The 27,300-nt window shown below is 52.0% G+C and overlaps 1 protein-coding gene across 4 annotated transcripts; it reads left to right on the top strand.

Annotated features, from left to right (window-relative positions):
• Window positions 1-12,003: 12,003 nt before the first annotated feature.
• On the top strand, window positions 12,004-21,861 carry LOC146333886 (zinc finger protein 213-like). 4 transcript variants are annotated; one of them, XM_084825383.1, is made up of 7 exons: window positions 12,004-12,024; window positions 13,010-13,474; window positions 13,747-13,873; window positions 14,871-14,959; window positions 15,131-15,257; window positions 18,101-18,789; window positions 21,617-21,861. In XM_084825383.1, the coding sequence occupies exons 2-7, from the start codon at window positions 13,061-13,063 to the stop codon at window positions 21,644-21,646; spliced, it is 1,476 nt and encodes a 491-aa protein (XP_084681509.1). In that variant the 5' UTR covers window positions 12,004-12,024; window positions 13,010-13,060; the 3' UTR covers window positions 21,647-21,861. The 4 variants fall into 4 exon arrangements, with proteins under 4 accessions (XP_084681509.1, XP_084681507.1, XP_084681508.1 ...); XM_084825381.1 differs by lacking the exon at window positions 12,004-12,024 and adding an exon at window positions 12,247-12,364; XM_084825382.1 differs by lacking the exon at window positions 12,004-12,024 and adding an exon at window positions 12,258-12,364 and having other exon boundaries at window positions 13,013-13,474.
• Window positions 21,862-27,300: the final 5,439 nt, after the last annotated feature.

The following is a 27,300-nucleotide window of genomic DNA, read 5'->3' as shown; positions in this document are numbered from 1 at the left end:
GATACTGAGGGAAACAGGATCTTGTGCCAGGCACGTCTTGCATCCAGACAGACAGATGTCCAGCTGGCTGTAACATGTCTGGCATCAAGGGTTTTTTCTTGCTGGGGAGGGGGGTGTTTTGCACCTGCATTGTAAAAAAGAGGAAAGAGAATAGCGTGGGAAAGGATCAATCTGTTAAGCAGAACTGCTCGTGCAGAAACTTTGTCCCCAATGCTCCAGGCCTCTGGGTGGCTGCTGTTTTGCATCATTATTAATTAGACAAAGTGTATCCTCCTGAACAACCACCCTGTAAGGTAGATTAGGCTGAACAAGAGTGACTGGCCAGTGAGTTTCATGGCTGAGTGGGGACTGGAACCCAGGGCTCAGTCCAATATGAAACCAATGGTTGGAAAAGCTGGGTATGTCTAGGATGGAGAAGATCAAGGAGAGTCATGACAGCAGCCTGCAAACATCTGAAAGGCCATCATGCAGAACTCGTCCTCTGTTGTCGTCCTCTAGGGCAGGACTAGAACCAGTGGGTGGAAACGGCAAGGAAATGGCAAGGAAGCAGATTTTGGCCCTGCATTAGGAGAAATATTCCCAGCTGTGAGAACTATGAGACTACTAATATGCACTACACCACACAGTGGCTGCCTATGGTGAGGACTGAGAATCATAGAATAATAGGGCTGGAAGGGGCCTGCAAGGCCATTGAGTCCAACCCCCTGCTCAGTGTAGGAATCCAGGTCAGAGCATCTCTGACAGATGGCCGTCCAGCCTCATCTTGAAGGCCTCCAGTGTGGGAGAGCCCACTAAAGAGGGACAGTGACATCATTTGCTGCGCTCCTTTGATTTCCACTTCCTGTTTCCCTCCAAACTTTGCTGCAGTCCTCACAGTAGCTGGAAGAAAATGGATTTTCCCAGCAACAGTGGAGCTCCCCCAAGCTGCCACCCTGGGAGCTGTTTGGGCCACAGAACTTTGTGCATTTTTCACCGTCTGCAACATTGCACCCCTCAGCCGGTGGATGTTTTGCACTGTCTGCAGTGCGGCATTGTCTGGTGGATGTGATCTGAACGGCATTGCTGCTCTTCCGCCTCACTCTGCTCCCCCCATCATCTGGACCTAATGGAATCCTTGGCTCCAGCCCCAGCATCCTCAGCTTGGGCCCTAGAGCACAGAAGCACTCAAGGGAACCTGTGAAGAGAATTGATTACCCGGAAAGACTCGCAGCAGAAGGAAGGATGAGCAACAAGGAAGCCACCCAGAAGCCGCTCAAGGGGGCTCCAACTCCAGTACCAAGTTGCTGACGAGGGAGGCGGTGTGTGTGTGGGGGGGCTTCTCACTCTTTCCCCAGTCAGAGAAGGAACTGACACCTCCTGCAGGGCAAGGGTGGTGGAGAGTTTGCTCTTTACCTTCACACATCCAGATTACCGGCCTGGCAAACTGGATGTGAACACGGCAGGGGAACCAGGAAGATGCAACATCTGCCTATACACAAATGTATAAAGCCTGGGAAACAAATGGGATGAAAATGAATTCCTAATATGCAGTGGTTGATATGATTTGATAGGCATCATTAAGACTTACTGGGAAGAGACTAATGATTGGAATATAGCACTTGAAGGACATACCTTGCTCCAAAGGAACAGGCCCAATGGAAAGGGAGTGGTGTTATATGCAAAGAATGCATGAATCCACGCGGAAATCTGTGGATCTAAGAGCAGAAGCCTCTGGGTGAGGACAGAGGGAGGCACAACAGGGATGCTGTTGCCATGGCTGGATGATACAGGTCAGCCAGCCAGTGGGAAGACACAGATGATGCTTTCCTCAAGCAGATGACACTTCCCTGGAGGTGAGCATAGAGCATGGAGTTCGAGGACCCTGACATCTGCTGGAAGTCTAACTCTGCTACAGGTGGTCCAAGAAGCGACAGAGCACTGCTGAGTTCAAGTTGGCTCTGGATCCCAGAGGATGCAGGCAATCAAAACCATTTACATGCAAACAAGTGAAGATTTTCAGCCTTCCCTATGCCAGATCTGTTCCTTAATTGGACATATTTTCCATAGGTTGGAAAGGGTGTGACTGCCCAAATTAAAATATCTGGCAACAGGTAGTTCAAGGTGATGTTCTGCTTAATTTTGCCAGTTGCTTTGGAAGATGGAAGTCTCCTTACGCTTCTGGGGTTACAAGGAATGGACCCACACAGCTGGTATGGAGCTGGGATTTGGGGCCAGAGGGAGAAAGAGGCTGAGCCAGTTTTCTGGACTTAAATCTAAGAACCTAGAAGCCCAGCTCTGGGGTTATCCCAGCCATGCATCCCATGGCAGAGGACCATCCATCACATCTGCCCTGCATCAGGTGGCATTGCAGGATGTGGATTGGGGCCACCCATGTTCCAGATGTGCAACACATGTCAAACCAGGCGTTCGCAGGGGCAACCTCTGCAATCGGGCGTGTGCTTATTATGGTCTGTCTGGCAGCAGGGGAAGTAATGATCTTTCTGGGGAGGGGGAGCTGATAAGAAAGTGGGGGGAGGAACTTTCTTTGGGAAACTTTGGGGTTTGGTGGTGCAAAGAACAACTTCTGGGAGGCCCAGAGCCCCCTCTGCTGGCTGATTCCCTGCTGTGTGTCTGCTTTGATATGGGTTCATACAGACAGGGTTTGCGCGACACACTAAGCCACGGTTGCAAGCCTTGTGTCAGCGTGGCTTACCGTGATGTGTGAACCTGGCACGGACAATTCAGCGTGGTTTCTTACGCACACACAAGCCACCTGAGAACCCATAGTTTGTGGCAGGGCTGTTGAGGAAGGCTTGTTCTCAGGGTGGCTTGTCATGATGTCTGAACCTAGCACCATGGCCTGGCGGGTGGCTACAGAGCCGCCTGGCAAGTGTGGCAAAAAGCCCATGCCACTCCTTGCGATCTCACCAGTGCTGCCTCCAGCCTCCCTCCTCCCTCACCAGTGATGCTTGCCGCCCCACTGATGCTGAAATGGCACTTTGGAAGGGCCATAACTCAGTCACCACTTCTTTCTTTTGGTGCTTCTGAATTGCACAAATGGGTACATAATCCTTTGCGAGTGTGCGGATTTGCCTGCCCGCTTTGTGCAGCCTCGCCTTGTCAATTTCCTAGTATATTACCTCTTCCACTTCTGGGAACTCCAAAAGATGTAATATATAAGGCAATTGACAAGGTGAGACTGCACATAGGGGAAAGGCTAATCTGAGCACACTTCTGAAGGACCAGAGGGAAAATACTACTAAAAGAAAGTACAAACTCGTTTGCGCAATTCACAAGCACCAATTTTTACTTTTTTTAAAAAAATGAGGGGTGTAATTGCTTTGACTCCAGCAAAGGACCTTGTCGTGGTGCTGGAGCTTGAGCACCTCAATGATGTCATGAGCTAAACCGTTAAGGGACACCCAAGACGGGAAGGTCATGGCAGAGAGGTCAGACTAAATACGATCCCTGGGGAAGGAAACAGCAACCCACCCCAGTATTCTTGCCATGAAAACTAAATGGATCAGTACAACCAGAGATATGTCAGTATACCATCGGAAGATGTGACTCCCAGGTCGGAAGATGGTCAAAATGCTACTGGGGAGGAACAGAGTATAAGTTCAACTAGCCCCAGATGTGATGACGCGGCTACCTCAAAGCCGAAAGGACGGCTAGCAGCCGATGGTGCTGATGGTGAACGACAAATCCGATGTTCTAAAGATCAACACACCATAGGAACCTGGAATGTAAGATCTATGAGCCAGGGCAAATTGGATGTGGTTATTGGGGAGATGTCAAGATTAAATATAGACATTTTGGGTGTCAGTGAACTGAAATGGACTGGAACGGGCCACCTCACATCAAATGACCACCAGATCTACTACTGTGGACAAGAGGACCACAGAAGAAATGGAGTAGCCTTCATAATTAATAATGAAGTGGCTAAAGCAGTGCTTGGATACAATCCAAAAAATGACAGAATAATCTCAATTCGAATTCAGGGTAAGCCATTTAACATCACAGTGATCCAAATATACGCCCCAACCACAGATGCTGAAGAAGCAGAAGTAGATCAGTTCTATGAGGATCTGCAGTACCTACTGGATAGTACACCAAAAAAAATATGTTATTTTCATTACAGGAGACTGGAATGCTAAGGTGGGTAGTCAAATGACACCTGGAATTACAGGCAAGCATGGTCTGGGAGAACAAAATGAAGCAGGACATAGGGCTGATAGAATTTTGCCAAGACAACTCACTGTGCATAACAAACACTCTCTTCCAACAACCTAAGAGACGACTTTATACGTGGACTTCACCAGACGGTCGACACCGAAATCAGATTGACTACATCCTTTGTAGCCAAAGGTGGTGGAGATCTATGCAGTTGGTAAAAACAAGACCTGGAGCTGATTGTAGTTCAGATCACGAACTTCTTATTGCACAATTTAGAATCAGACTAAAGAGAATAGGGAAGACCCACAGAGCAGTTAGAGATGAGCTCACGAATATTCCTCATGAATATGTAGTGGAGGTGAAGAATAGATTTAAGGGACTAGATTTAGTAGATAGGGTCCCGGAAGAACTATGGACAGAAGTTTGCAACATTGTTCAGGAGGCAGCAACAAAAAACATCCCAAAGAAAAAGAAAACCAAGAAGGCAAGATGGCTGTCTGCTGAGACACTGGAAGCAGCCCAAGAAAGAAGGAAAGCAAAAGGCAACAGTGATAGGGGGAGATATGCCCAATTAAATGCAAAATTCCAGAGGTTAGCCAGAAGAGATAAGGAATTATTTTTAAACAAGCAATGTGTGGAAGCGGAAGAAGATAATAGAATAGGAAGGACAAGAGACCTCTTCCAGAAAATTAGAAACATTGGAGGTAAATTCCAGGCAAAAATGGGTATGATCAAAAACAAAGATGGCAAGGACCTAACAGAAGCAGAAGAGATCAAGAAAAGGTGGCAAGAATATACGGAAGATCTGTATAGGAAGGATAATAATACCGGGGATAGATTTGACAGTGTGGTCAGTGAGCTAGAGCCAGACATCCTGAAGACTGAGGTGGAATGGGCCTTAAGAAGCATTGCTAATAACAAGGCAGCAGGAGATGAGGGTATCCCAGCTGAACTGTTTAAAATCCTGCAAGATGATGCTGTCAAGGTGATGCATACCATATGCCAGCAAATTTGGAAAACACAAGAATGGCCAACAGATTGGAAAAGATCAACTTATATCCCCATACCAAAAAAAGGGAAGCACCAAAGAATGTTCAAACTATCGAACAGTGGCATTTATTTCACATGCCAGTAAGGTAATGCTTAAGATAGAATCATAGAATAGTAGTGTTGGAAGGGGCCTACAAGGCCATCGAGTCCAACCCTCTGCTCAATGCAGGAATCTAAGTCAGAGCATCCCTGACAGATGGCTGTCCAGCCTTGTCATGAATGCCTCCAGTGTGGGAGAGCCCACCGCCTCCCCAGGTCATGGGTCCCATTGTCGTATTGCTCGAACAGTCAGGAAGTTTTTCCTGATGTTCAGCCGGAATCTGGCTTCCTGTCACTTGAGCCCATTATTCCGTGTCCTGCACTCTGGGATGATCAAGAAGAGATTCTGGCCTTCTTCTCTGTGACAACCTTTCAAGTACTTGAAGAGTGCTATCCTATCTCCCCTCAGTCTTCTCTTCTCAAGGCTAAACATGCCCAGTTCTTCCAGCCTCTCTTCATAGGGCTTTGTTTCCAGTCCCCTGATCATCTTTGTTGCCCTCCTCTGAACCCTCTCCAGTTTGTCTGCATCCTTCTTAAAGTCTGGTGCCCAGAATTGGACACAGTACTCCAGAGGAGGCCTAACCAGTGCTGAGTAGAGGGGAACTAGTACTTCCCAGGATTTGGAAACTATGCTTCTATGAATGCAGCCCAAAAGAGCATTGGCCTTTTTTGCAGCCACGTCACACGGTTGGCTCATCTTCAGCTTGTGATCGACAACAATTCCAAGATCCTTCTCGCTTGTAGCGTTGTTGAGCCATGTATCCCCCATCTTGTACCTGTGCATTTGGTTTCTTTATACTAGGTGCAGAACTTGGCGTTTCTCCCTATTCAGTGTCATTCTGTTGTTTTCTGCCCAGTGCTCCAGTCTATCCAGATCACTCTGAATTTTGTTTCTGTCTTCCAAAGTATTAGCTATCCCACCCAATTTTGTGTCATCTGCAAATCTGATCAGCATTCCCTGCACCTCCTCCTCCAAGTCATTAATAACAATGTTGAAGAGCACTGGGCCCAGAACTGAGCCCTGCGGTACCCCACTCGTGACCTCTCCCCAGTTTGAGAAGGTCCCATTGATAAGCACTCTTTGAGTCCGATTCTGTAGCCAACTGTGGATCCACCGGATCATTGTTTCATCTAGCCCACTTTGAGCTAGTCAGCTCATCAGGAGATCATGGGGCACTTTGTCGAAAGCTTTGCTGAGGTCGAGGTATATGATGTCTACAGCATTCCCATGGTCTACAAGGGAGGTGACTTGATCAAAAAATGAGATCAGATTTGTCTGGCAGGACTTGTTCTTGACAAATCCATGTTGGCTTTGAGTCATCACGGCATTGTTTTCAAGGTGCTTCCAGATGGATTGCTTTATCATCTGCTCCAGAATTTTCCCAGGGATGGATGTCAGACTGACTGGTCTGTAGTTCCCAGGTTCTTCCTTTTTGCCCTTTTTGAAGGTAGGGACACCATTAGCCCTCCTCCAGTCATCTGGCACTTCCCCCGTCCTCCATGATTTCTCAAAAAGAGAATAGACAGTGGTTCTGAGAGTTCTTCTGCCAGTTCCTTTCTTACTCTAGGATGCAGTTCATCTGGCCCTGGAGATTTGAACCCATTCTAAGTAATTAGGTGTTCCTTGACCATATGCCTATCAATCTCAAGTTCCAATCCTGCCCCTTCAGCCTGTACTTTGCCAGGGGGGTCATAGACCCTCTTTTGGGAGAAGACTGAGCCAAAGTACGAATTGAGCACCTCTTACTTTTCTTTGTCATCTGTTCTCGTTTTGCCATCCTTATTTAATAGCTGAACCACCATTTCTTTCCTCTGCCTTTTACTATGCACGTAGCTGAAGAAAGCCTTTTTGTTGTTTTTAGCATCCCTCGCTAACTTCAGCTCATTTTCCGCTTTAGCCTTCCTGACGCCATCCCCGCAATTCTGTGCTACCTGCCTGTACTCTTCCTTTGTTACTTGGCCTTCTTTCCACTTCCTGTATGTGTCCTTTTTTGTTTTCAAGTCATCCCTAAGCTTTTTGTGAAGCCACATTGGCTTCTTCTGTTGTCTTCCACCTTTTCTTCTTGTTGGAATGGTTTGTGATTGTGCCTTGAGAATTTCCTTTTTTAAAAGCTCCCACGCATCTTGGACTCCTTTTCTCCAAGACTCCTTTTCTCCATTTAATGGGATAAATGCCCAGTTCTGCACCTAGGAAAAAGAAACCAAATGCACAGTTACAAGATGGGGGATACGTGGCTCAACAACACTGCAAGCAAGAAGGATCCTGGAATTGTTGTCGATCACAAGCTGAATATGAGCCAACAATGTGATGTGGCTGCAAAAAAGGCCAATGCTCTTTTGGGCTACATTCATAGAAGCATCACTTCCAAATCCCAGGCAGTGCTAGTTCCCCTCTACTCAGCACTGGTTAGGCCTCATCTGGAGTACTGTGTCCAGTTCTGGGCACCACACTTTAAGAAGGATGCAGACAAACTGGAGAGGGTTCAGAGCAGGGCAACAAAGATGATCAGGGGACTGGAAACAAAGCCCTATGAGGAGAGACTGAAAGAACTGGGCATGTTTAGCCTTGAGAAGAGAAGACTGAGGGGAGATAGGATAGCGCTCTTCAAGTACTTGAAAGGTTGTCACAGAGAAGAAGGCCAGGATCTCTTCTTGATCATCCCAGAGTGCAGGACACGGAATAATGGGCTCAAGTGACAGGAAGCCAGATTCCGGCTGAACATCAGGAAAAACTTCCTGACTGTAAGAGCAATATGACAATGGAACCAATTACCTGGGGCGGTGGTGGGCTCTCCCACACTGGAGGCCTTCAAGACGAGGCTGGACAGCCATTTGTCAGGGATGCTCTGACTTGGATTCCTGCAGTGAGCAGGGGGTTGGACTCGATGGCCTTGTAGGCCCCTTCCAACCCTACTATTCTATGATTCTCGTTAGCGTTGCTTGCCATGGGACCTTACTGATAATTGTTCTGAGTTTATTAAAATCAGCTTTCCTAAAAACCAGGGTATGCGTTTGACGACACTCGGCTTTTGCTTCCCTTAGAACCAAGAACTCAAGTGCAACATGGTCGCTTTCCCCCAGAGTTCCTGTAACTGCTACTTGATCCACTAAGTCATCTCTGTGGGTTAGGATCAAGTCAAGGATAGCCGATCCTCTAGTTCCTTCCTCTCCTTTCTGTAGGAGGAAGTTATCCGCCACACAAGTCAGGAGTTTCCTGGAGGGGCCATGTTTGGCAGAATTTGTCTCCCAACAAATATTGGGGAAACTGAAGTCCCCCATTACTACTGACAGTTAGTAGTGGAGGAAATGACCACCATAAAGGGGGGTGGCGGAGTTGAAAGTGGAGGATGATATAGAGCGGGACACTGACAGTACAGGGAAATTATGCAAAATTCATGGCACAGCAGTAGAATGGATGGTAAAACAGCACAAATCTAACAGCAGGACAGTAAAACAGAGGTGGAAATTGCACAAATTTCAAGGCAGAGCGGTAAAAAGCAGACTTCTAACAAACCCCCAACTATATATAGACAGCTCATTGGGCAACGCCAAGACAGACCCCATAGGATAGGTGGAAAAGAACTCAGTGCAACTGATTCATTCATTTATTCATTTCTATACCACCCGTAGCTGAAGCTCTGGGTGGTTCATAAAGATCAAAAGCCATTAAAAACACATTGCATGTTGTCGATCACAAGCTGAATATGAGCCAACAATGTGATGTGGCTGCAAAAAAGGCAAATGCTATTTTGGGCTGCATTCATAGAAGCATAGGTTCCAAATCCCGGGAAGTGCTAGTTCCCCTCTACTCAGCACTGGTTAGGCCTCCTCTGGAGTACTGTGTCCAGTTCTGGGCACCACACTTTAAGAAGGATGCAGACAAACTGGAGAGGGTTCAGAGCAGGGCAACAAAGATGATCAGGGGACTGGAAACAAAGCCCTATGAGGAGAGACTGAAAGAACTGGGCATGTTTAGCCTTGAGAAGAGAAGACTGAGGGGAGATAGGATAGCACTCTTCAAGTACTTGAAAGGTTGTCACAGAGAAGAAGGCCAGGATCTCTTCTTGATCATCCCAGAGTGCAGGACACGGAATAATGGGCTCAAGTGACAGGAAGCCAGATTCCGGCTGAACATCAGGAAAAACTTCCTGACTGTAAGAGCAATATGACAATGGAACCAATTACCTGGGGAGGTGGTGGGCTCTCCCACACTGGAGGCCTTCAAGACGAGGCTGGACAGCCATTTGTCAGGGATGCTCTGACTTGGATTCCTGCAGTGAGCAGGGGGTTGGACTCGATGGCCTTGTAGGCCCCTTCCAACCCTACTATTCTATGATTCTTGTTAGCGTTGCTTGCCATGGGACCTTACTGATAATTGTTCTGAGTTTATTAAAATCAGCTTTCCTAAAAACCAGGGTATGCGTTTGACGACACTCGGCTTTTGCTTCCCTTAGAACCAAGAACTCAAGTGCAACATGGTCGCTTTCCCCCAGAGTTCCTGTAACTGCTACTTGATCCACTAAGTCATCTCTGTGGGTTAGGATCAAGTCAAGGATAGCCGATCCTCTAGTTCCTTCCTCTCCTTTCTGTAGGAGGAAGTTATCCGCCACACAAGTCAGGAGTTTCCTGGAGGGGCCATGTTTGGCAGAATTTGTCTCCCAACAAATATTGGGGAAACTGAAGTCCCCCATTACTACTGACAGTTAGTAGTGGAGGAAATGACCACCATAAAGGGGGGTGGCGGAGTTGAAAGTGGAGGATGATATAGAGCGGGACACTGACAGTACAGGGAAATTATGCAAAATTCATGGCACAGCAGTAGAATGGATGGTAAAACAGCACAAATCTAACAGCAGGACAGTAAAACAGAGGTGGAAATTGCACAAATTTCAAGGCAGAGCGGTAAAAAGCAGACTTCTAACAAACCCCCAACTATATATAGACAGCTCATTGGGCAACGCCAAGACAGACCCCATAGGATAGGTGGAAAAGAACTCAGTGCAACTGATTCATTCATTTATTCATTTCTATACCACCCGTAGCTGAAGCTCTGGGTGGTTCATAAAGATCAAAAGCCATTAAAAACACATTGCATGTTGTCGATCACAAGCTGAATATGAGCCAACAATGTGATGTGGCTGCAAAAAAGGCAAATGCTATTTTGGGCTGCATTCATAGAAGCATAGGTTCCAAATCCCGGGAAGTACTAGTTCCCATCTACTCAGCACTGGTTAGGCCTCCTCTGGAGTACTGTGTCCAGTTCTGGGCACCACACTTTAAGAAGGATGCAGACAAACTGGGGAGGGTTCAGAGGAGGGCGACAAAGATGATCAGAGGACTGGAAACAAAGCCCTCTGAAGAGAGACTGAAAGAACTGGGCATGTTTAGCCTTGAGAAGAGAAGACTGAGGGGAGATAGGATAGCACTCTTCAAGTACTTGAAAGGTTGTCACAGAGAAGAAGGCCAGGATCTCTTCTCGATTGTTCCAGAGTGCAGGACATGGAATCATGGGTTCAAGTGCCAGAAGCTGGAAGCCAGATTCCGGCTGAATATCAGGAGAAACTTCCTGACTGTTAGAGCAATGCAACAATGGAACCCATGACCTAGGGAGGTGGTGGGCTCTCCCACACCGGAGGCCTTCAAGACGAGGCTGGACAGCCACCTGTCAGGGATGCTCTGACTTGGATTCCTGCACTGAGCAGGGGGTTGGACTCGATGGCCTTGTAGGCCCCTTCCAACCCTACTATTCTATGATTCTATGAAGCCCCACGGAAGGCAGGAAGGCCTACTTCTGAGTAGACACACACAGGATTACACAGTGAGTCTCTCCTGCTGCTGGTATGCACGTGGGAAAGACAGAAACACCACTTTTAAATGTGCTCCTATCCATGCTCAGGACATGGATTTTGTTGAACTGAGTTTAAACAAAAATGGAAGGAGAAAAAACCCCCTTCCAAGCCAATTAAAAACGGATCGGTGGGTGGGTGGGGAGAAAAGATCCCTTCCCAAGTTACTAAAAATACTGAGAAGAGAAAACATCCTTCCTTCCACGGTGGTCGCAATGCTGGTGCGGGATGGCCTCACAGCGGCCCGGCAAGGGCGGCCCGGCAGAAAAGGGAGCGGCGGGCCTGGTCACCCCGTGCGGGTCACGGCTGCGTGCGGATCTGCCAGCCCCCCCGGCTGCTCCGCACTGCCCCCCCGGGCGAGGGCGCTGGCGATGCCATCACAGCGGACGGGCAGCCTGACGAGGGGGCCGGCTTGGCCCCGGGAGCGGGGTGCGGCTCCCAAGGCCCGCGGCCTGTCCGCACGGCCTGCGCTCCCCTGGCCTGCATCCCGCCGGCTTCGCGGGGCGCCCTCGGAGCTCGCGACCCGCCAGCCGCCGCCCGGAGATGCGGAATCTCAGCCTCTGCGCGGGCCACGCGCGCAGCCCCCCGAGGGGCGCCGGGCGCGAACCCAGCCGGGAAGGGCGGCGCGGCGGCCCTCTTCGCGGCCCAGGAGCCCCTCCGGGCTCTCGGGCGCCGCCGGGCGGAGGACCCCCCGCAGCAGCGCCGCGCCCGCCGCCCCAGCCCGCGCGCCAACGGGGTCGAGCAGCGCGGCGCCCTGCCCGCACCGTGCGGGTCTCACGGCCGCAGCGGAGAGCGCTGCCGCCCCCCAGTCTGGCGAGAGGCGGCCCCGCGAAGCCTTCGCCCGCCCGCCCGGGACCGCCCGGGTTCCGCAGAGAACGAGCGGGGCGGGGCGGGGCGGGGCGGGGCGGGGGAAAGAAGGGCGTGGCCTGCGCAGGTGGGGGCTGCTGCTTTCAGCCTCCCAGAATTACGGGGGCGGCTGGCGCTGTGCCGTGGGGCGGACAAGTCCCGCTCCTGCAACAGACGTTGTCTCCGGGGCGTCCGCGGGACCGGAGCAAAGATCTGCGCTGCTTTTGCCGAGGGGCGGGGGGCGTTGGGGAGAGGGGGAGAGGGAGGAGTTAAGGCGAGAGAGAGAGAGAGGGAGGCCAGGCTTCCTGGAGAGGCGGGGAAAAAGGGGGACGGGGCTGGAGAGGAGGAGGGGAGGGGGCTCTGCGTGGATTCCGGGGGGCCGGGATTTCCCCAGGAGCATCCCCACCCGCCCCCACCCCTGCGATCCAGTGAGTGCAAAGTGCAATGGGGGGGCAAGGCCGGGAACACGGGGGGAAGCCCCCAGGCAGGGGGAGCGGAGCCCCACACCGCACGGAAGCAACAAACGGGAGCAGCTGCTGCTGGGAGTGGGGGGACGGACGGGAGAGCTGGAGACCCCCGCCCCGTTCGCCGCAAGGGGAGGAAGGCTGCGCAGCCGGCTCATCTGGAGCTCTGGCACGACCCCCCCCCCCGCATCTTGGAGGGTCTTTCTTCCTTTGTTAAGGCAGGAGGCCGCCGAAGCCCCTTCCCGCGACGGAACAAAAGGCGACCAGGACAGAGCCTGCTGGAGCCGGATTCAAACCAGTTTGGAGCTGGAGCCTAGGAGGGGACGGGGGAAGCAGGCACAGCTGTTCTGGCCCGGGGTGGGGGGGGGGACGTGTGGGTGGGTGCAGCAGTCTAGAGATGCTTCGTGCCCCCCCCCCGCCCCCTGAGGGTTCCCTCTGAGCCTGAGGGTGTTGATCCGCCTTCCTGGCAGGGAGGAGCCCCCCCTCACAGCCCCCCAGGGCTTCTGGTGCAGCATCTCTCCTGTGGGAGGATGGAATAGGCCCAAGGCTTGTGGCCATCTCTGCAAGACGTGGTCTCCCCACACCAAATTAACGTGGTCTTTTTGGCAGCAGCCCCAGGTGATCCTTCGAGTCCTCTTGGAGGCTGAGCAGAGGTTGGAGATGGGAGAGCAACACTGCGCTGCCCCCCAGGCAGGAAAAGGCCTCCAAGCCATCCAGGCTGGGAGCAGCGGGGAGTTCTGGGACAGAACCGTCCAGAAGATCCTGGGCGGGGATGCTGCCAGCGCGGACGCACAGCGCCAGCGCTTCCGGCGGTTCTGCTACCTGGAGACCGAGGGGCCCCGGGAGGTGTGCAGCCGCCTGCACCACCTGTACCGCCAGTGGCTGAGGCCCGAGAGGCACACGAAGGCTCAGATGCTGGACCTGGTCATCCTGGAGCAGTTCCTGACCGTCCTGCCCCCCGAGATGGAGAGCTGGGTCCGGGAGTGTGGAGCGGAGACCAGTTCCCAGGCAGTGTCCCTGGCGGAAGGCTTCCTCCTCAGCCAGGCAGAGGACGAGAAGCAGGAAGAACGGCAGGTGAGAGAGAATTTCACCCTCACTGCTCTGAGGGGCCACTAATGTGGGCCCTAAAGTCCACACCAGTTGACTGAGCTTCCTAGATGCACATTCATTCATTCATTCATTCATTCGCGTGCATATTTATTTCCTGCTTTTTCAGGCAATAGCCTCCGCCAAGCAGCTTATAATATAACCAAATTGGTATAAATGCATTTAAACCAACCTTTGCCTGTGCCTGCCGTTCCTTCCTTTCCTTTCTCCTCTGCCTGGGACCCCCACGTCTCTTCCAGGTGCAGGGGATGTTAGCCAAAGTGGCCGTGGATTTCCCCAAGGCAGAGGAGGCGCCAGCGGACACCAGGCAGAGGCTGCTGTTCAGGGGTGTTGTGCAGGAAGACGACGGGGGTGCCCCCTCGTTGGGTAAGGATTCATGGCAGCATATTTCAGCCGGATTGCAACCTCTGACGTGTTCCTGGCATCTGTGGACTCTTTTATGTCCCCCTTCTGCCAGTGTGAGTGTGTGTGTGTGTTTCTAGGCTCTTCTACCAGCTTAAAAATGAATTTGGCTTCTAACATTAAAAACTTTATAGGTCCAAACCAGGCCTTTGACTTATCCCCAAGCGTGGACAGATTTGCACAAAGAGCTGAGATATGGAATGTGGGTACTAACAATGATTTGTTTATTCCATTTCTCCATTCCAAGGAGTGTCCTCTCCTTCTCTGCGTTATGTAAAGCCCTGTCAGACTGTTAGCTAAAAGGAAGTCACAATATGGCAAGCAAATAAAATTCAGTACTCAAAGAGACATGTAAAAAAAGCCCAGCAATAATATCTGGCTAAAATCAATGAGAAAACCAACAGCATATATATTCTCTGCCAAATGTCTTAGGAAAGCCAAACATTTTCACTTGGGAAGCTGTGAAGGGGAGAGGCATATCCAAATCTTCATAGATGCTGCAGCAGTCAGGAAAAGGATTTTTAAAAAGCAACACCTGAGACAGCCTGTTGAAAGAGGCACAGTGATTTTAGGTGAATTATTGGTGTTTTTAGCATGACTGCTCATTGAAAGGTGACCGGTGACATGGCTAGGGGAACTTCTTTGGCAGGGCTTCCAGGTCTTGGGGCTGCCAGAAATGGCTCTATCCCCCCTACTGGATCTTTGGCACACAGTGGGGCCTCTGCTGAGGACCTCCAGACTTGGGCAGCATCCGACTGGGGGAGGCTTAAGATGTAAGCTTCTTAAATGGAGGCATGGAAAGCAAGCAAGGCCTCCCCAGGGGACCATCATAGGTGCGAGAACATGATGGGCACAAGTCCCAGACAGTTCTGGGTTGCAAAAGGGAGAACCGCCATCTTGAACTGGGCCAGGCAGCGAACAGGACTAAAGTTCCGATTAGCTCCTTTGCTTCTCTCCCTAGGAAGCAGCAGCACAACCCTGGGAATTCATCCCAGGACTTCTCCGATCTGTGATGGAGCAGAAATAGTTTCTGCACAGTTGCCAGACCAGGTAGGACAAGAAGAGGAGGAGAACTGGCCAGGGCCTGGCCCAGCCTGGGTGCGTCTGCCCCCTGCACACTTCGCTGGGCCTCTGTCCCTTTCCTTTAGATCTGTCAAGGCTACCCCACAGGTAGGATCTTTGCTCATAGTGACGTTATCTGTTTTCTTCTCCTTGGTTCAGTGTCCGGTGAGCTTTGAAGAGGTGGCTGTGTATTTCACGGAGGAGGAATGGGCCCTGCTGGATCCAGGCCAAAGAGCCCTGCAGTGGGAAGTCATGGTGGAGAATTATGGGAACCTGACCTCTCTCAGTAAGGCTCCCTCCTTCCCTTTTTTATTTATTCATTCCTGCGTTGATTCTGGGCATTTATATCCCACCCTTTAAATAAATCCACCCATGGCTGCTTACAGTACTAAATCAAAAATATAATAATGCCATAAGACTGAAGCCAGCAGGATCGAAAATCTAAGAAAGGTGGCATAAGGACCTCGAGGAGGTAATACAGCTCAGATGAAAGGCCTCTGCCTGGTGCCAGGTTGCCATTAACAGGCCCACCATTCCAGCATTCCACTGCTGGGTGCCACCCCTGAGAAGGCCATTTCCCGCCTAGCCATCCGCCACACCTCAAACAGCAGGGAGCACGGAGACTGTGAAACACAGGCAGGCGCACGTGGAGGCCAGCAATCCTTCAGGATATATGGTGCAACACATCTCATTTACAGATACTGATAGAGAGATAGATATTACAGTACATAAAAAACCAAAGCAAGGATTAAAATGCTCCCAGTAACTTCTCCGTCTCCCTGCCAGAAAGAACACTCTGCTTGAAACGCAACTGCAGCCCTGGGAGTACAGAGCTGCAGGGAGGCGCACTCTGGCCTCTGCAGTCAGTCGGAGGAACAGGGGCTGCTGCGTCCCTCGAAGCTCCTCTACCCACAGGGCCAGGGCTCAGCAGCAGAGCCCCTGCTTTGCTTGCAGAACATCCCCACTTCAGTCCCCAGCAGCATCTCCAGGGAGGGGTGGGAAAGAATCCTGCCTGAAGCCCCGGAGAGCCGCTGCTGCCAGTCAGGGTCGACAACACTGGGCTGGAGGGACCCAGGGTCTGGCTCAGTCGAAGGCAGCAGGTCAGCCTGGCCCCAGCTGGGCACGAGGGTCCCTCTCCCCTTGGTCCTTGGTTCTGGCGTCATCAGGCTGGTCTCACTCCTCTGCCTCCACCCTCCACCCCTCTTTCCCTTGCACATCTTGTTAGGGCAGGGCTTCGCTCTCATTTATGTGAACCACTTAGGTGACAATGTGTGCCTGAAAAGCAGCCACTCAATGGCGCAGTTTTATTGGAAGCTGCTTTGGTAAGGGGTGGGGGCATTTTAGGGCCCCAAAGTGGGATACAGTTATTATTACACACAACGTCATAGAATCATAGAATAGTAGGGTTGGAAGGGGGCTACAAGGCCATCGAGTCCAACCCCCTGTTCAGTGCGGGAATCCACAAGTCAGAGCATCCCTGACAGATGGCTGTCCAGCCTCGTCTTGAATGCCTCCAGCGTGGGAGAGCCCACCACCTCCTTAGGGAATTGGTTCCATTGTCGTATTGCTGTAACAGTCAGGACGTTTTTCCTGATGTTCAGCCAGAATCTGGCTTACTGAAATTTGAGCCCATTATTCCGTGTCCTGCACTCTGGGATGATTGAGAAGAGATCCTGGCCTTCCTCTCTGTGGCAGCCTTTCAAGTACTTGAAGAGCGCTATCCTATCTCCCCTCAGTCTTCCCTTCTCAAGGCTAAACATGCCCAGTTCTTTCAGTCTCTCCTCATAGGGCTTTGTTTCCAGTCCCCTGATCATCTTTGTTGCCCTGCTCTGAACCCTCTCCAGTTTGTCTGCATCCTTCTTAAAGTGTGGCGCCCAGAACTGGACACAGTACTCCAGATGAGGCCTAACCAGTGCTGAATAGAGGGGAACTAGCACTGCCTGGGATTTGGAAGCGATGCTTCTATGAATGCGGCCCAAAAGAGCATTTGCCTTTTTTGCAGCCACATCACATGGTTGGCTCATATTCAGCTTGTGATCGACAACAATTCCAAGATCCTTCTCGCTTGCAGTGTTGTTGAGCCACGTATCCCCTATCTTGTAACTGTGCATTTGGTTTCTTTGTCCTAGGTGCAGAACTGGGCATTTGTCCCTATTAAATGTCATTCTCTTGTTTTCTGCCCAGCGCTCCAGTCTATCCAGATCACTTTGAATTTTATTTCTGTCTTCCAAAGTATTAGCTATCCCTCCCAATTCTGTGTCATCTGCAAATTTGATCAGCATTCCCTGCAGCTCCTCCTCCAAGTCATTAATAACAATGTTGAAGAGCACTGGGCCCAGGACTGAGCCCTGCGGTACCCCACTCATTACCTCTCCCCAGTTGGAGAAGGTCCCATTGAGAAGCACTCTTTGAGTCCGATTCTGTAGCCAACTGTGGATCCACCGGATCGTTGTTTCATCTAGCCCACTTTGAGCTAGTTTGCTCATCAGGAGATCATGGGGCACTTTGTCGAAAGCTTTGCTGAAGTCGAGGTATATGATGCCTACAGCATTCCCACAGTCCACAAGGGAGGTGACTTGATCAAAAAATGAGATCAGATTTGTCTGGCAGGACTTGTTTTTGACAAATCCATGTTGGCTTTGAGTAATCACTGCATTGTTTTCCAGGTGCTGCCAGATGGATTGCTTTATCATCTGCTCAAGAATTTTCCCAGGGATTATGTCAGACTGACTGGTCTGTAGGACCCAGGTTCCTCCTTTTTACCCTTTTTGAAGATAGGAACAGCATTAATCCTCCTCCAGTCATCTGGCAGTTCCCCCGTCCTCCATGATCGCTCAAAGAGAACAGAGGTTCTGAGAGTTCTTCTGCCAGTTCCTTTCTTACTCTAGGATGCAGTTCATCTGGCCCTGGAGATATGAACTTATCCAAAGTAATGAGGTGTTCCTTGACCACATTCTTATTGATCTCAAGCTGCAATCCTGCCCCTTCAGCCTTTACTTCGCCTTTGCCAGGGGGGTCATAGACCCTCTTTTGGGAGAAGACAATGCGGCAGCACCTGCCTCCGCATTAAGTCTTTGTTCTTTGGATTTGTTCCCTGATTTGAGGCTCGACTCCTCTCTGTTCCTGTAGGTGAAGCGATGGAGAGTGCAGGGGGTGCTGAGCAGCAGAGATGGAAAACTGAAGTACAAGAGCAGACGTGGAGTAAGAAATCCACTTGGTCTGCGGACGCTGCCTTCCCTGAAATCTCCATCCAAGAAGAATGTTGGGGAGGGAATGAAAGGCAGATATTCCCTGCAAAAACCTCACCCAGCAAATCAAGCCTGAGAAGACATCAGAGAATCCACAAGGGGGAGGCAGTGCTGAAGTGTTCCGAGTGTGGAAAGAGCTTCAATCGGCGCTACAGCCTTACTAGACATCAGAGAGTGCACACTGGGGAGAAGTGGTGGATCTGCTCCGTATGCGGAAAGAGCTTCAGTCAGAGGTACCACCTTACCAGACATCAAAGAATACACACTGCAGAGGAATGGTGGATTTGCTCCGTGTGTGGGAAGAGCTTCAGATGTAGCAATAGCCGAATAAGACATGAAAGAATTCACACTGGGGAAAAACCATTTGAATGTTCTGAGTGCGGAAGGCGTTTCAGCGAGAGCTCGACCCTTTATAAGCATCAAAGGGTGCACACAGGAGAGAAGCCCTATAAATGCTCAGAGTGTGGAAAGAGCTTCCGCCAGAAGATCAACCTGACAAGGCACCGCACCGTCCACACGGGGGAGAGGCCCTATCCATGTGCCGAGTGTGGAAAGAGCTTCAGCCAGAAGGTGAGTCTTACTTTACATCGCACAATCCACACAGGGGAGAAGCCATACAAGTGCTCAGAGTGTGGGAAGAGCTTCACTCAGAGGATCAACCTTACTTCCCACCAAAGAACCCACACAGGAGAAAAACCCTACCGCTGCTCTGAGTGCGGGAAGAGCTTCAGTCGCAGCAACAGCCTGGCAGATCACTTGAAACACCACATCAACATTCAGCGTGTGGAGGTTCTGTCTGAAGAGAAGCCTCCAGGCGAGTAAAACGTAGGAAGTTGCAGGGGGAGACTCCCTGCAAGTGCTGGAAATGCTTTGGATGCAGGAAGGACCCAAAGCTGAGCACACACTGTTGGTTTGATGAGTCACGCCCCTGGCAGCGTCATATAAATCCCCAACCTGGTGCCTGCCAGATGGGTCAGTACAGCTCCTATCATCCCCAGCCACCATGGCCCATGGCTATGCTGGCAGGGGCTGGTGGGAGTTGTACTCCAACATGTCCGGAGAGCGCCAGGCTGGTAACAATACCTAGACTAGAGCTTTTCTGACCAGTCCTGCAAAGATCCCCCAACGGGGGATAAAACAGTATAGATGCTTGAAAAGCAGCAGAAACGACAATTAGTGCGTAAGCTGAACTACACCAGGGAGGACGCACGAGGGTGGGAACTGAATGGCCATCGGAGTCAGCATCTTCCATGGTGCTCTGGTAGCCTTGGCATCTCCCCACCCCACCCCCGGATTTCTCTGGTGAAGGAACCTCCCCTCCCAGTCACAAAGTGGATCGGTCATGGAAATAGATCCATGGGTAAACCTGCCATCACAACGGATAAATCTGTGAACCAGTCTAAACTCCCCCAGCCACAAATGTTGGTACCACTTCCACCATTCATGGCATTTTTCTGGCACCGTCTGTGAGGTCCTTTCACCAGCATCTCCAGGTGAGACTGCACTACGGGGAGTCACTTCCCTTTGGAGAAAAGGGCAGCGTAAGAGCAGTCCTGAATCTGGATCATACCAAGGGCCTGGCTAGTCCAGTATCCTGTTCCCACAGTGGCCAACCAGGTACCCATATGGGAAGCCCCCAAGCTGGGCTGGCATCCAAGAGCCCCCAGCATACTGCCTCTGATCCTGTAGGTAGCACAGAGCCCGTAGCCCCCGGTCCCTACCATTAGTTTGTCTAATTCCAGACCCAAGTAACAAATCTGGAGCAATATTAAAAAGGACAGTGCCTCTGAGCATGGGTGCCTTCTTCTGAGCAACTACGGCCTGTGCCCCAACAGGCAGAAGGGTATCTGTCCCTGCAGCCCAGCGAGGTCTCTAGCACAGCCTCCTCGTGATCCCATCATGCAACAGCAGGAGTAACTTCCCTCCTGCAGAACATTGCGAGTATAATGATATTGGGATGGATCCAGATAACGCTGCTTCACGTTAAGTCCTGCTGAAACCAGTTGGACTTGATAGGTGTGATTGGTGTCCCATTGAGTTCAGCGCGGACTGAGTGCAACCAACAAAGTCTGGATCAAACTGTGGTGTAAACCAAGGGAGGGCGACTTGTGGCCCTCCAGATGTTTTGGCCTACAGCTCCTGTCAGCCATTGCCAGCATAGCCAATGGTGATGAATGATGGAAGTTGTAGTCCCAACCACTTCTGGTAGGCTACAAGCTGCCCACCCCTGGTGTAAAGTATAAGGACACCCTGTTCTTCATTACAATTGGATGAAGAAGCCCAAGAACCATTCTGGGCCTGTAGTGGAGTCAACAGAAACAGGGTGGATTGGGGAAAATTTGGAGCAGCGAATGTATCCCAGTATTGTGGTTCTGGATGCTCACTGTGAACGTCTCTTTGCCTTGGGAGGCATTTGGCTGTGTCAGTTGGGCTGCAGAATCTAGCAGAGGCGGAACAAGGCGGTTAAGCCAAACGTGTCCCACCTTCGCCAAGCATAACCTGATCACGTTGCCCCAGGACTGCAAAACTGACAGAAGGCACCCCCCCCTGTGGGCCAGAGCACCGAGGGCCACTGAGTGGCTGCACCCCTTGCCTCCCAGAAAGAACGGAATGGCAAACACTGGGGTAGAAGGGACTAGCTTGGCCCCATCCTCAGCCAGAGGAGGAACAGCTGCAGGGCGCTCGCTTCCCCCTCCCTCCCAGCCAGGAAGAATGCTGGGCTCCAGCCCTTGCTTTTCTCTTTCCTCCACATCCCTTTTCCCTTCTGTATCATGTCTATTAGATGGTGAAGTGGGCAGGGACCGTCTTTGTCTTTTAATCTCTGTACAGTGCTTAGATTTTTTTCCTGCCTTTTCTAAGTGAAAAATAATAGTGATGAGGAGGAGGGGAAACCAGCACAGCTTCATAGATAACTGCAAGACTGGGTGCTTGCAGTGCACGCACCAGCCGCTCATTTTTTACAGCCTGGGGTGGGCACTGACAGCGGTAGCGGGGAGGCTGACTTGCCGTGCTCGTGGCCAGGAAAAGCCGCAATTCCAGTTCTTCTGGCATCTCGGGGATTAACCTGGAATAAGCGGGAAGGGGTGGTGATGGCGGAACCGGGACTCCTGGGATTCTGAGGGAAGGCTCTTCTCTCGCTTCATTTTTGTGTGGCTCCTGAGTTCTCCCTGGATCTGGGTTCCTCCCATGTGTCTCCTGTATCCATCACTCTCTCTCTCCCACTCTCTGCTGGCTCCCATAACGTGGCTTGACTTCCAAAGCACTCAGAAGTTTGTCCTTCTGATCTGTTCCACATCAGGGACATAGTGTGTGTGTGGGGGGGTGTTCAAAGGCATTATTCTCCTACATCACAGGGGCTTGTAAAAATACAGTTCTCCTGATTCTCCCTTGCCCGCAGGTGCCGCCCAATATTCCTGTTTATGAATGACATTGAACTTAGGCGTCTTGCAAGATGCCATAAGAACACCGACTATGGCAAGTGGGCGCTTAACATTATTGCCATGAGATTCATACAAAAGAATAAAGATGTTGTTCCCCCCCTTTAAGAGTCCTTCAAAGTTATACTCCTCTGCATTTTTCGAATTGTCTCTGGCTGTTGGTCAATATTAAAATTATAATAAAATGTATTCATTAGAAGTGTGCACTTCAATGTGTTGTTTCTGCATTACAGCTCCGGTGAAAATCTTCCCTGTCATTGGGCAAGTGAGCATCGGGTACCTGTCCACTTTCGTATCTGCATCCCCAGTCTCTTCTCCCATTTTGCGTTTGGTCCTTTGGGATTGTAAGCTCCTTGAAGGCAGAGACTTGCCTTTGCTCCCACAGCCCCTGACGCAGGCAAAGTCCTCTCAGCGGCATCCGCCTGGGCCTCTGCAACCCTAACCAGATCACAGCACCACCGGCACCCTGAACTTTCCCACCCCAAGGACTCCTAATTCCTCTCCCCTGGCGGGGGGCTCGTGAATCGAGGCAGCATGGCACAGATGCGGCAGGCCTGAGGGGAGGCCAAGGAAGCTGCCCAGGGCTCCGGCCTCTTGGACTGGGACTCCTAGCACCCGCCAGTCCACACATGGTGGGAGTGGTCGTCCAAGAGGCCTGGAGGACGCCAAGCCCGGGAAGGGTGTCATGGCACAGCTCCGTCTCCGCTGCCAAAACCCAGCATGGAGCAGCAAGCTCAGGCTCTGACTCAGGAGGGTCCCCGGGAAAGGGGTGATGACAGAGCTCCCCCCACCCCGGCTGGGCAGGGCGAGGCAATCCTCTCTTGGCAGGGAGGGGAAGGGGGGCGCCCAACCCTGGGACGCTGGGCTTCTGGCCCCAGGCGTGCTGCCAGGAAAGCTTTCTCCCTGTGGGGGTGGGGGAACTTACAGGAACCAAGACACTCTCTCTCCTCCCCCCCCCCCCGCCTACAAGGGGATGCGTACTCCGCAGAGGCTCCCAGGGCGCGGGGGGGGGGTCTCTCCCCCCACCCCCGCGCCTCTGTGGCCAGTCGGAGAAACATTCAAACACTGCATGGAGGGAAGAAGGCAGGGCTTGGCCCAGGCTGCGCGTGCACGTGTCTTGGGGCGGGGGGCTCTTCCACACGTGCAGGAGAGACTCTGCTCACGACGCGGGATCAGGACGGGGGGGGGCGTTGTGCGGTATAAAGACAAACATTCCGGAGGGAGAGACGTGCCCCCCCCCTCCCTGGGGGCGAAGGGTTAAAGCCCCGAGTCCTGGAGAAGCAGGAAGGGACTCGCACTTCCTGTGCCGCCCCCTCCCCAGGCCTGGTGTATACAAAGGGAGCCTTTGTGGGGGGAAGGGGGGGAAGGAGGGGAGAGGACGGAGGCAACAGCAGTAGCAGCTCCTGGTGGGGCGGGGGGCACAGGAAGGGACGGAAGGAAGGAGACCCTGCCCTCCAAAAGCCTGGGGTGATTAGGGCGCAGGGGGCTTTGAGTGTGGCAGGGGTGCAAGGCGAGGGGCTCGGGACGGGGCTCGTGGAGGGAAGCCCAGCCGGGGAGCGGAGAGAGCAGCACGCAGGCCGGGAGGGGGGGCTGGTGCGAATGGGACCCCCTTTCCATCCCGGAAGAAGCAAGGGGCGGTTGAGGGGAGCTGTCCTGCGACCACCCACCCGGTGGAGGCTCCAGTCTCTGGAGGGTTGGGGCTTACTGGCTTTCTTCCCACGGAGCTTTTATCTGGCGATTGAGATTGCTCCTTTTGCGGGCTCTTTACATGACGCCGTTAACCTCCAACGCATCTCCTGTAGGGAGCCCCCCGCCCCGCTAGCTGGAACGACCCACCGTTGCTCGTCAATGCTTTCCTGCCTCCAGAGCCCAGTATTTGCGACTGAAGCCCCGCCTGGGCTTCGCAGCGCCTATGGACTTCCTGGCCTGAGGAGCGTTGCTGGCAGCAGAGGACGGCTTGGATCGTTCAGGAACGCGGAAGTCGCCACCAAGCGCAAATCGGCGGCGGAGGAAGATGCGGCCGGCCCCGGGGTCCGTTGCGCCTGGGTGCCGTGGACGTCCGGGGACAGAACCACGCAGAAGGTCCTGTGTGGGGACACCGGCAGCCCCAAGCTGCGGTGCCAGCGCTCCAGGCTCTTCTGCCACCAGGCTCCAGCCGCCTCCGGGACTTCTTCTCTCAGTGGCTGAACCTAGGAGAACACAGGAAGACTCAGACCTGGGCCTGATCATGCTGGAGCAGTTCCTGACCGCCCTGCCCCGAAGACGGAGACCTGGGCCCGAGGTGTGGAGCAGAGACCTGTTCCCAGGCGGCGGTCCTGGCGGAAGGCTTCCTCCTCCTGATGAGCAAACTAGCTCAAAGTGGGCTAGGTGAAACAACGATCCGGTGGATCCACAGTTGGCTACAGAATCGGACTCAAAGAGTGCTAATGGGACCTTCTCCAACTGGGGAGAGGTCACGAGTGGGGTACCGCAGGGCTCAGTCCTGGGCCCAGTGCTCTTCAACATTTTTATGAATGACTTGGAGGAGGAGCTGCAGGGAATGCTGATCAAATTTGCAGATGACACAAAATTGGCCAGGATAGCTAATACTTTGGAAGACAGAAACAAAATTCAAAGTGATCTGGATAGACTGGAGGGCTGGGCAGAAAACAACAGAATGACATTTCATAGGGACAAATGCCCAGTTCTGCACCTAGGACAAAGAAACCAAATGCACAGTTACAAGATGGAGGAGACGTGGCTCAACAACACTACAAGCGAGAAAGATCTTGGAATTGTTGTCGATCACAAGCTGAATATGAGCTAACAATGTGAGGTGGCTGCAAAAAAGGCAAATGCTCTTTTGGGCTGCATTCATAGAAGCATAGCTTCCAAATCCCAGGAAGTACTAGTTCCCCTCTACTCAGCACTGGTTAGGCCTCATCTGGAGTACTGTGTCCAGTTCTGGGCACCGCACTTTAAGAAGGATGCAGACAAGCTGGAGAGGGTTCAGAGGTGGGCAACAAAGATGATCAGAGGATGGGAAACAAAGCCCTATGAAGAGAGACTGAAAGAACTGGGCATGTTTAGCCTTGAGAAGAGAAGACTGAGGGGAGATATGATAGCGCTCTTCAAGTACTTGAAAGGTTGTCACAGAGAAGAAGGCCAGGATCTCTTCTTGATCATCCCAGAGTGCAGGACATGGAATAATGGGCTCAAGTGACAGGAAGCCAGATTCCGGCTGAACATCAGGAAAAACTTCCTGACTGCTAGAGCAATACGACATTGGAACCAATTCCCTAGGGAGGTGGTGGGCTCTCCCACACTGGAGGCGGTCAAGACTAGGCTGGACAGCCATCTGTCGGGGATGCTCTGACTTGGATTCCTGCATTGAGCAGGGGGTTGGACTTGATGGCCTTGTAGGCCCCTTCCAACCCTACTATTCTATGATTCTATGAGTCCAGCCCCCCGCTCAATGCAGGAATCCAAGTCAGAGCATCCCTGACAGATGGCTGTCCAGCCTCGTCTTGAATGCCTCCAGTGTGGGAGAGCCCACCACCTCCCCAGGTGATTAGTTCCATATATTGGGATGGGAAGTCCTTCAGCCCAGAGCTTGCATGGTCACTGCTTGTCAGTATTGGCCATAATGGGATAGATTGACCAAGGACAGTCTCGTATACTGACATGCTCCATACGGCTTAGTGGGGTGCAGAAATTTCCACAACAGCTGGGACCCAAATCATCTGGCATTATATGCTGTGCTTTTTGGAGTTGACAGGATCCCACTGCCAGGAGCAGCAGCTTCTCTCTGGCTGTTTCGATAAGACAGCAACTTGTTGCACGATCTCTTCGCAGAGGGGAAGAAGGCAGCCTTACCCAGAGAGGCCAGGTCCCTGTTGTTCTCCTCCATGAAGTCCCTGTGCAGCGCCTTCTGGCCTGGATCCAGCAGAGCCCACTCCTCCTCCGTTGAAGCATACAACCCCCTCCTCAAAGGCCACCTAACACTAAAAGAGAAGGGAAGTCCCTCTTTACAGAGGACATAACCATGCAAAAGCCCAGGACAGTGGAGCTCCCTCAGGTGCCTTCCAAGGAGGCAGTTCTGTGAAGATCCTGAGTGGCTGATGCCTCCAGGCCCACAGAAATGCGTGCCCCAGGTTGCCCTTGCCTAGCCTCTCCGCCATGCTTTCGTCTAATCTGGCGATGGTGCAGCTACTGCTGCCACTCCGTCACAGAGAGGGCCTGGAATGAAGCACCATCATCATTTCGCTGCCTGTGAGGGGGAGAGAGGAGGTGGGAGGAGGTTTGATCCTGTTAGCTTCCTGGTCCCTCACAAGGTGCGGGTCCTTAGCTGCCAAGTCCCAAAGACCAGAGCTTCCTCTGTTCTCCAGACTGGCCTTCAAAAGATGGCTTTGCGGGCCCCTGCGAAAAAGATTAACAGAGCGTGGTCTCCAGCCCTCGAGGGAAGGAGGCTCCACCTGCCCAGAGCCTCCCCCACAGACAGCCCCCCTCCACTCCGCATCATCTAATGCCTGGAGCTGGGAACTGGGGCAGACGCTCATGGGGGAAATGATGCTCCCTGAAAGCATTGCTCCTGGACAGGGAACCCAGCCGTGCAAGAAGCTGGTTATGCTCCAGACACACGATCGACAACAATTCCAAGATCCTTCTCGCTTGTAGTGTTGTTGAGCCACGTATCCCCCATCTTGTAACTATGCATTTGGTTTCTTTGTCCTAGGTGCAGAACTTGGCATTTGTCCCTATTAAATGTCATTCTCTTGTTTTCTGCCCAGCGCTCCAGTCTATCCAGATCACTTTGAATTTTGTTTCTGTCTTCCAAAGTATTAGCTATCCCGCCCAATTTTGTGTCATCTGCAGATTTGATCAGCATTCCCTGCACCTCCTCCTCCAAGTCATTAATAAAAAGGTTGAAGAGCACTTGGCCCAGGACTGAGCCCCGCGGTACCCCACTCGTTACCTCTCCCCAGCTTGAGAAGGTCCCATTGAGAAGCACTCTTTGAGTCCGATTCTGTAGCCAACTGTGGATCCACCGGATCGTTGTTTCATCTAGCCCACTTTGATCTAGTTTGCTCATCAGGAGATCATGGGGCACTTTGTCGAAAGCTTTGCTGAAGTCGAGGTATATGATGTCCACAGCATTCCCACGGTCTACAAGGGAGGTGACTTGATCAAAAAATGAGATCAGATTTGTCTGGCAGGACTTGTTTTTGACAAATCCATGTTGGCTTCGAGTAATCACGGCATTGTTGTCAAGGTGCTTCCAGATGGATTGCTTTATCATCTGCTCCAGAATTTTCCCAAGGATTGATGTCAGACTGACTGGTCTGTAGTTCCCAGGTTCCTCCTTTTTGCCCTTTTTGAAGCAATATGCAGAGGCCTTCAGGGCTTCATGGAAGCTGGTTGGCCTGGGCCTGATGTTAACCCCATCCCCTCTGAGGAGTGTCTCCTTTGAAGGGCCGTTGTCCGATTCTACAGCTGCTGGCTCCGCCAGCCTGGGGTGGCGAGGAGTCTGCGGGGGGTGTTCTGATAGGAACGCCAGGCCGCCTGGTTTGGAAGGTCCCGTGGCGGCAGACAATGGCTCACTGGATGATGCCTCCCCCTCAGAGTCCTCCTCTGAGTCAGGGACGGGAGGAGGTGAACACCACCA

This window comes from Heloderma suspectum, chromosome W (assembly GCF_057233095.1).
Source record: "Heloderma suspectum isolate Gila_16-S chromosome W, 16-S_ref, whole genome shotgun sequence".
In the NCBI taxonomy this organism is placed as follows: Eukaryota; Metazoa; Chordata; class Lepidosauria; order Squamata; family Helodermatidae; genus Heloderma; species Heloderma suspectum.
This window is presented reverse-complemented; position numbering and strand designations above follow the sequence as displayed.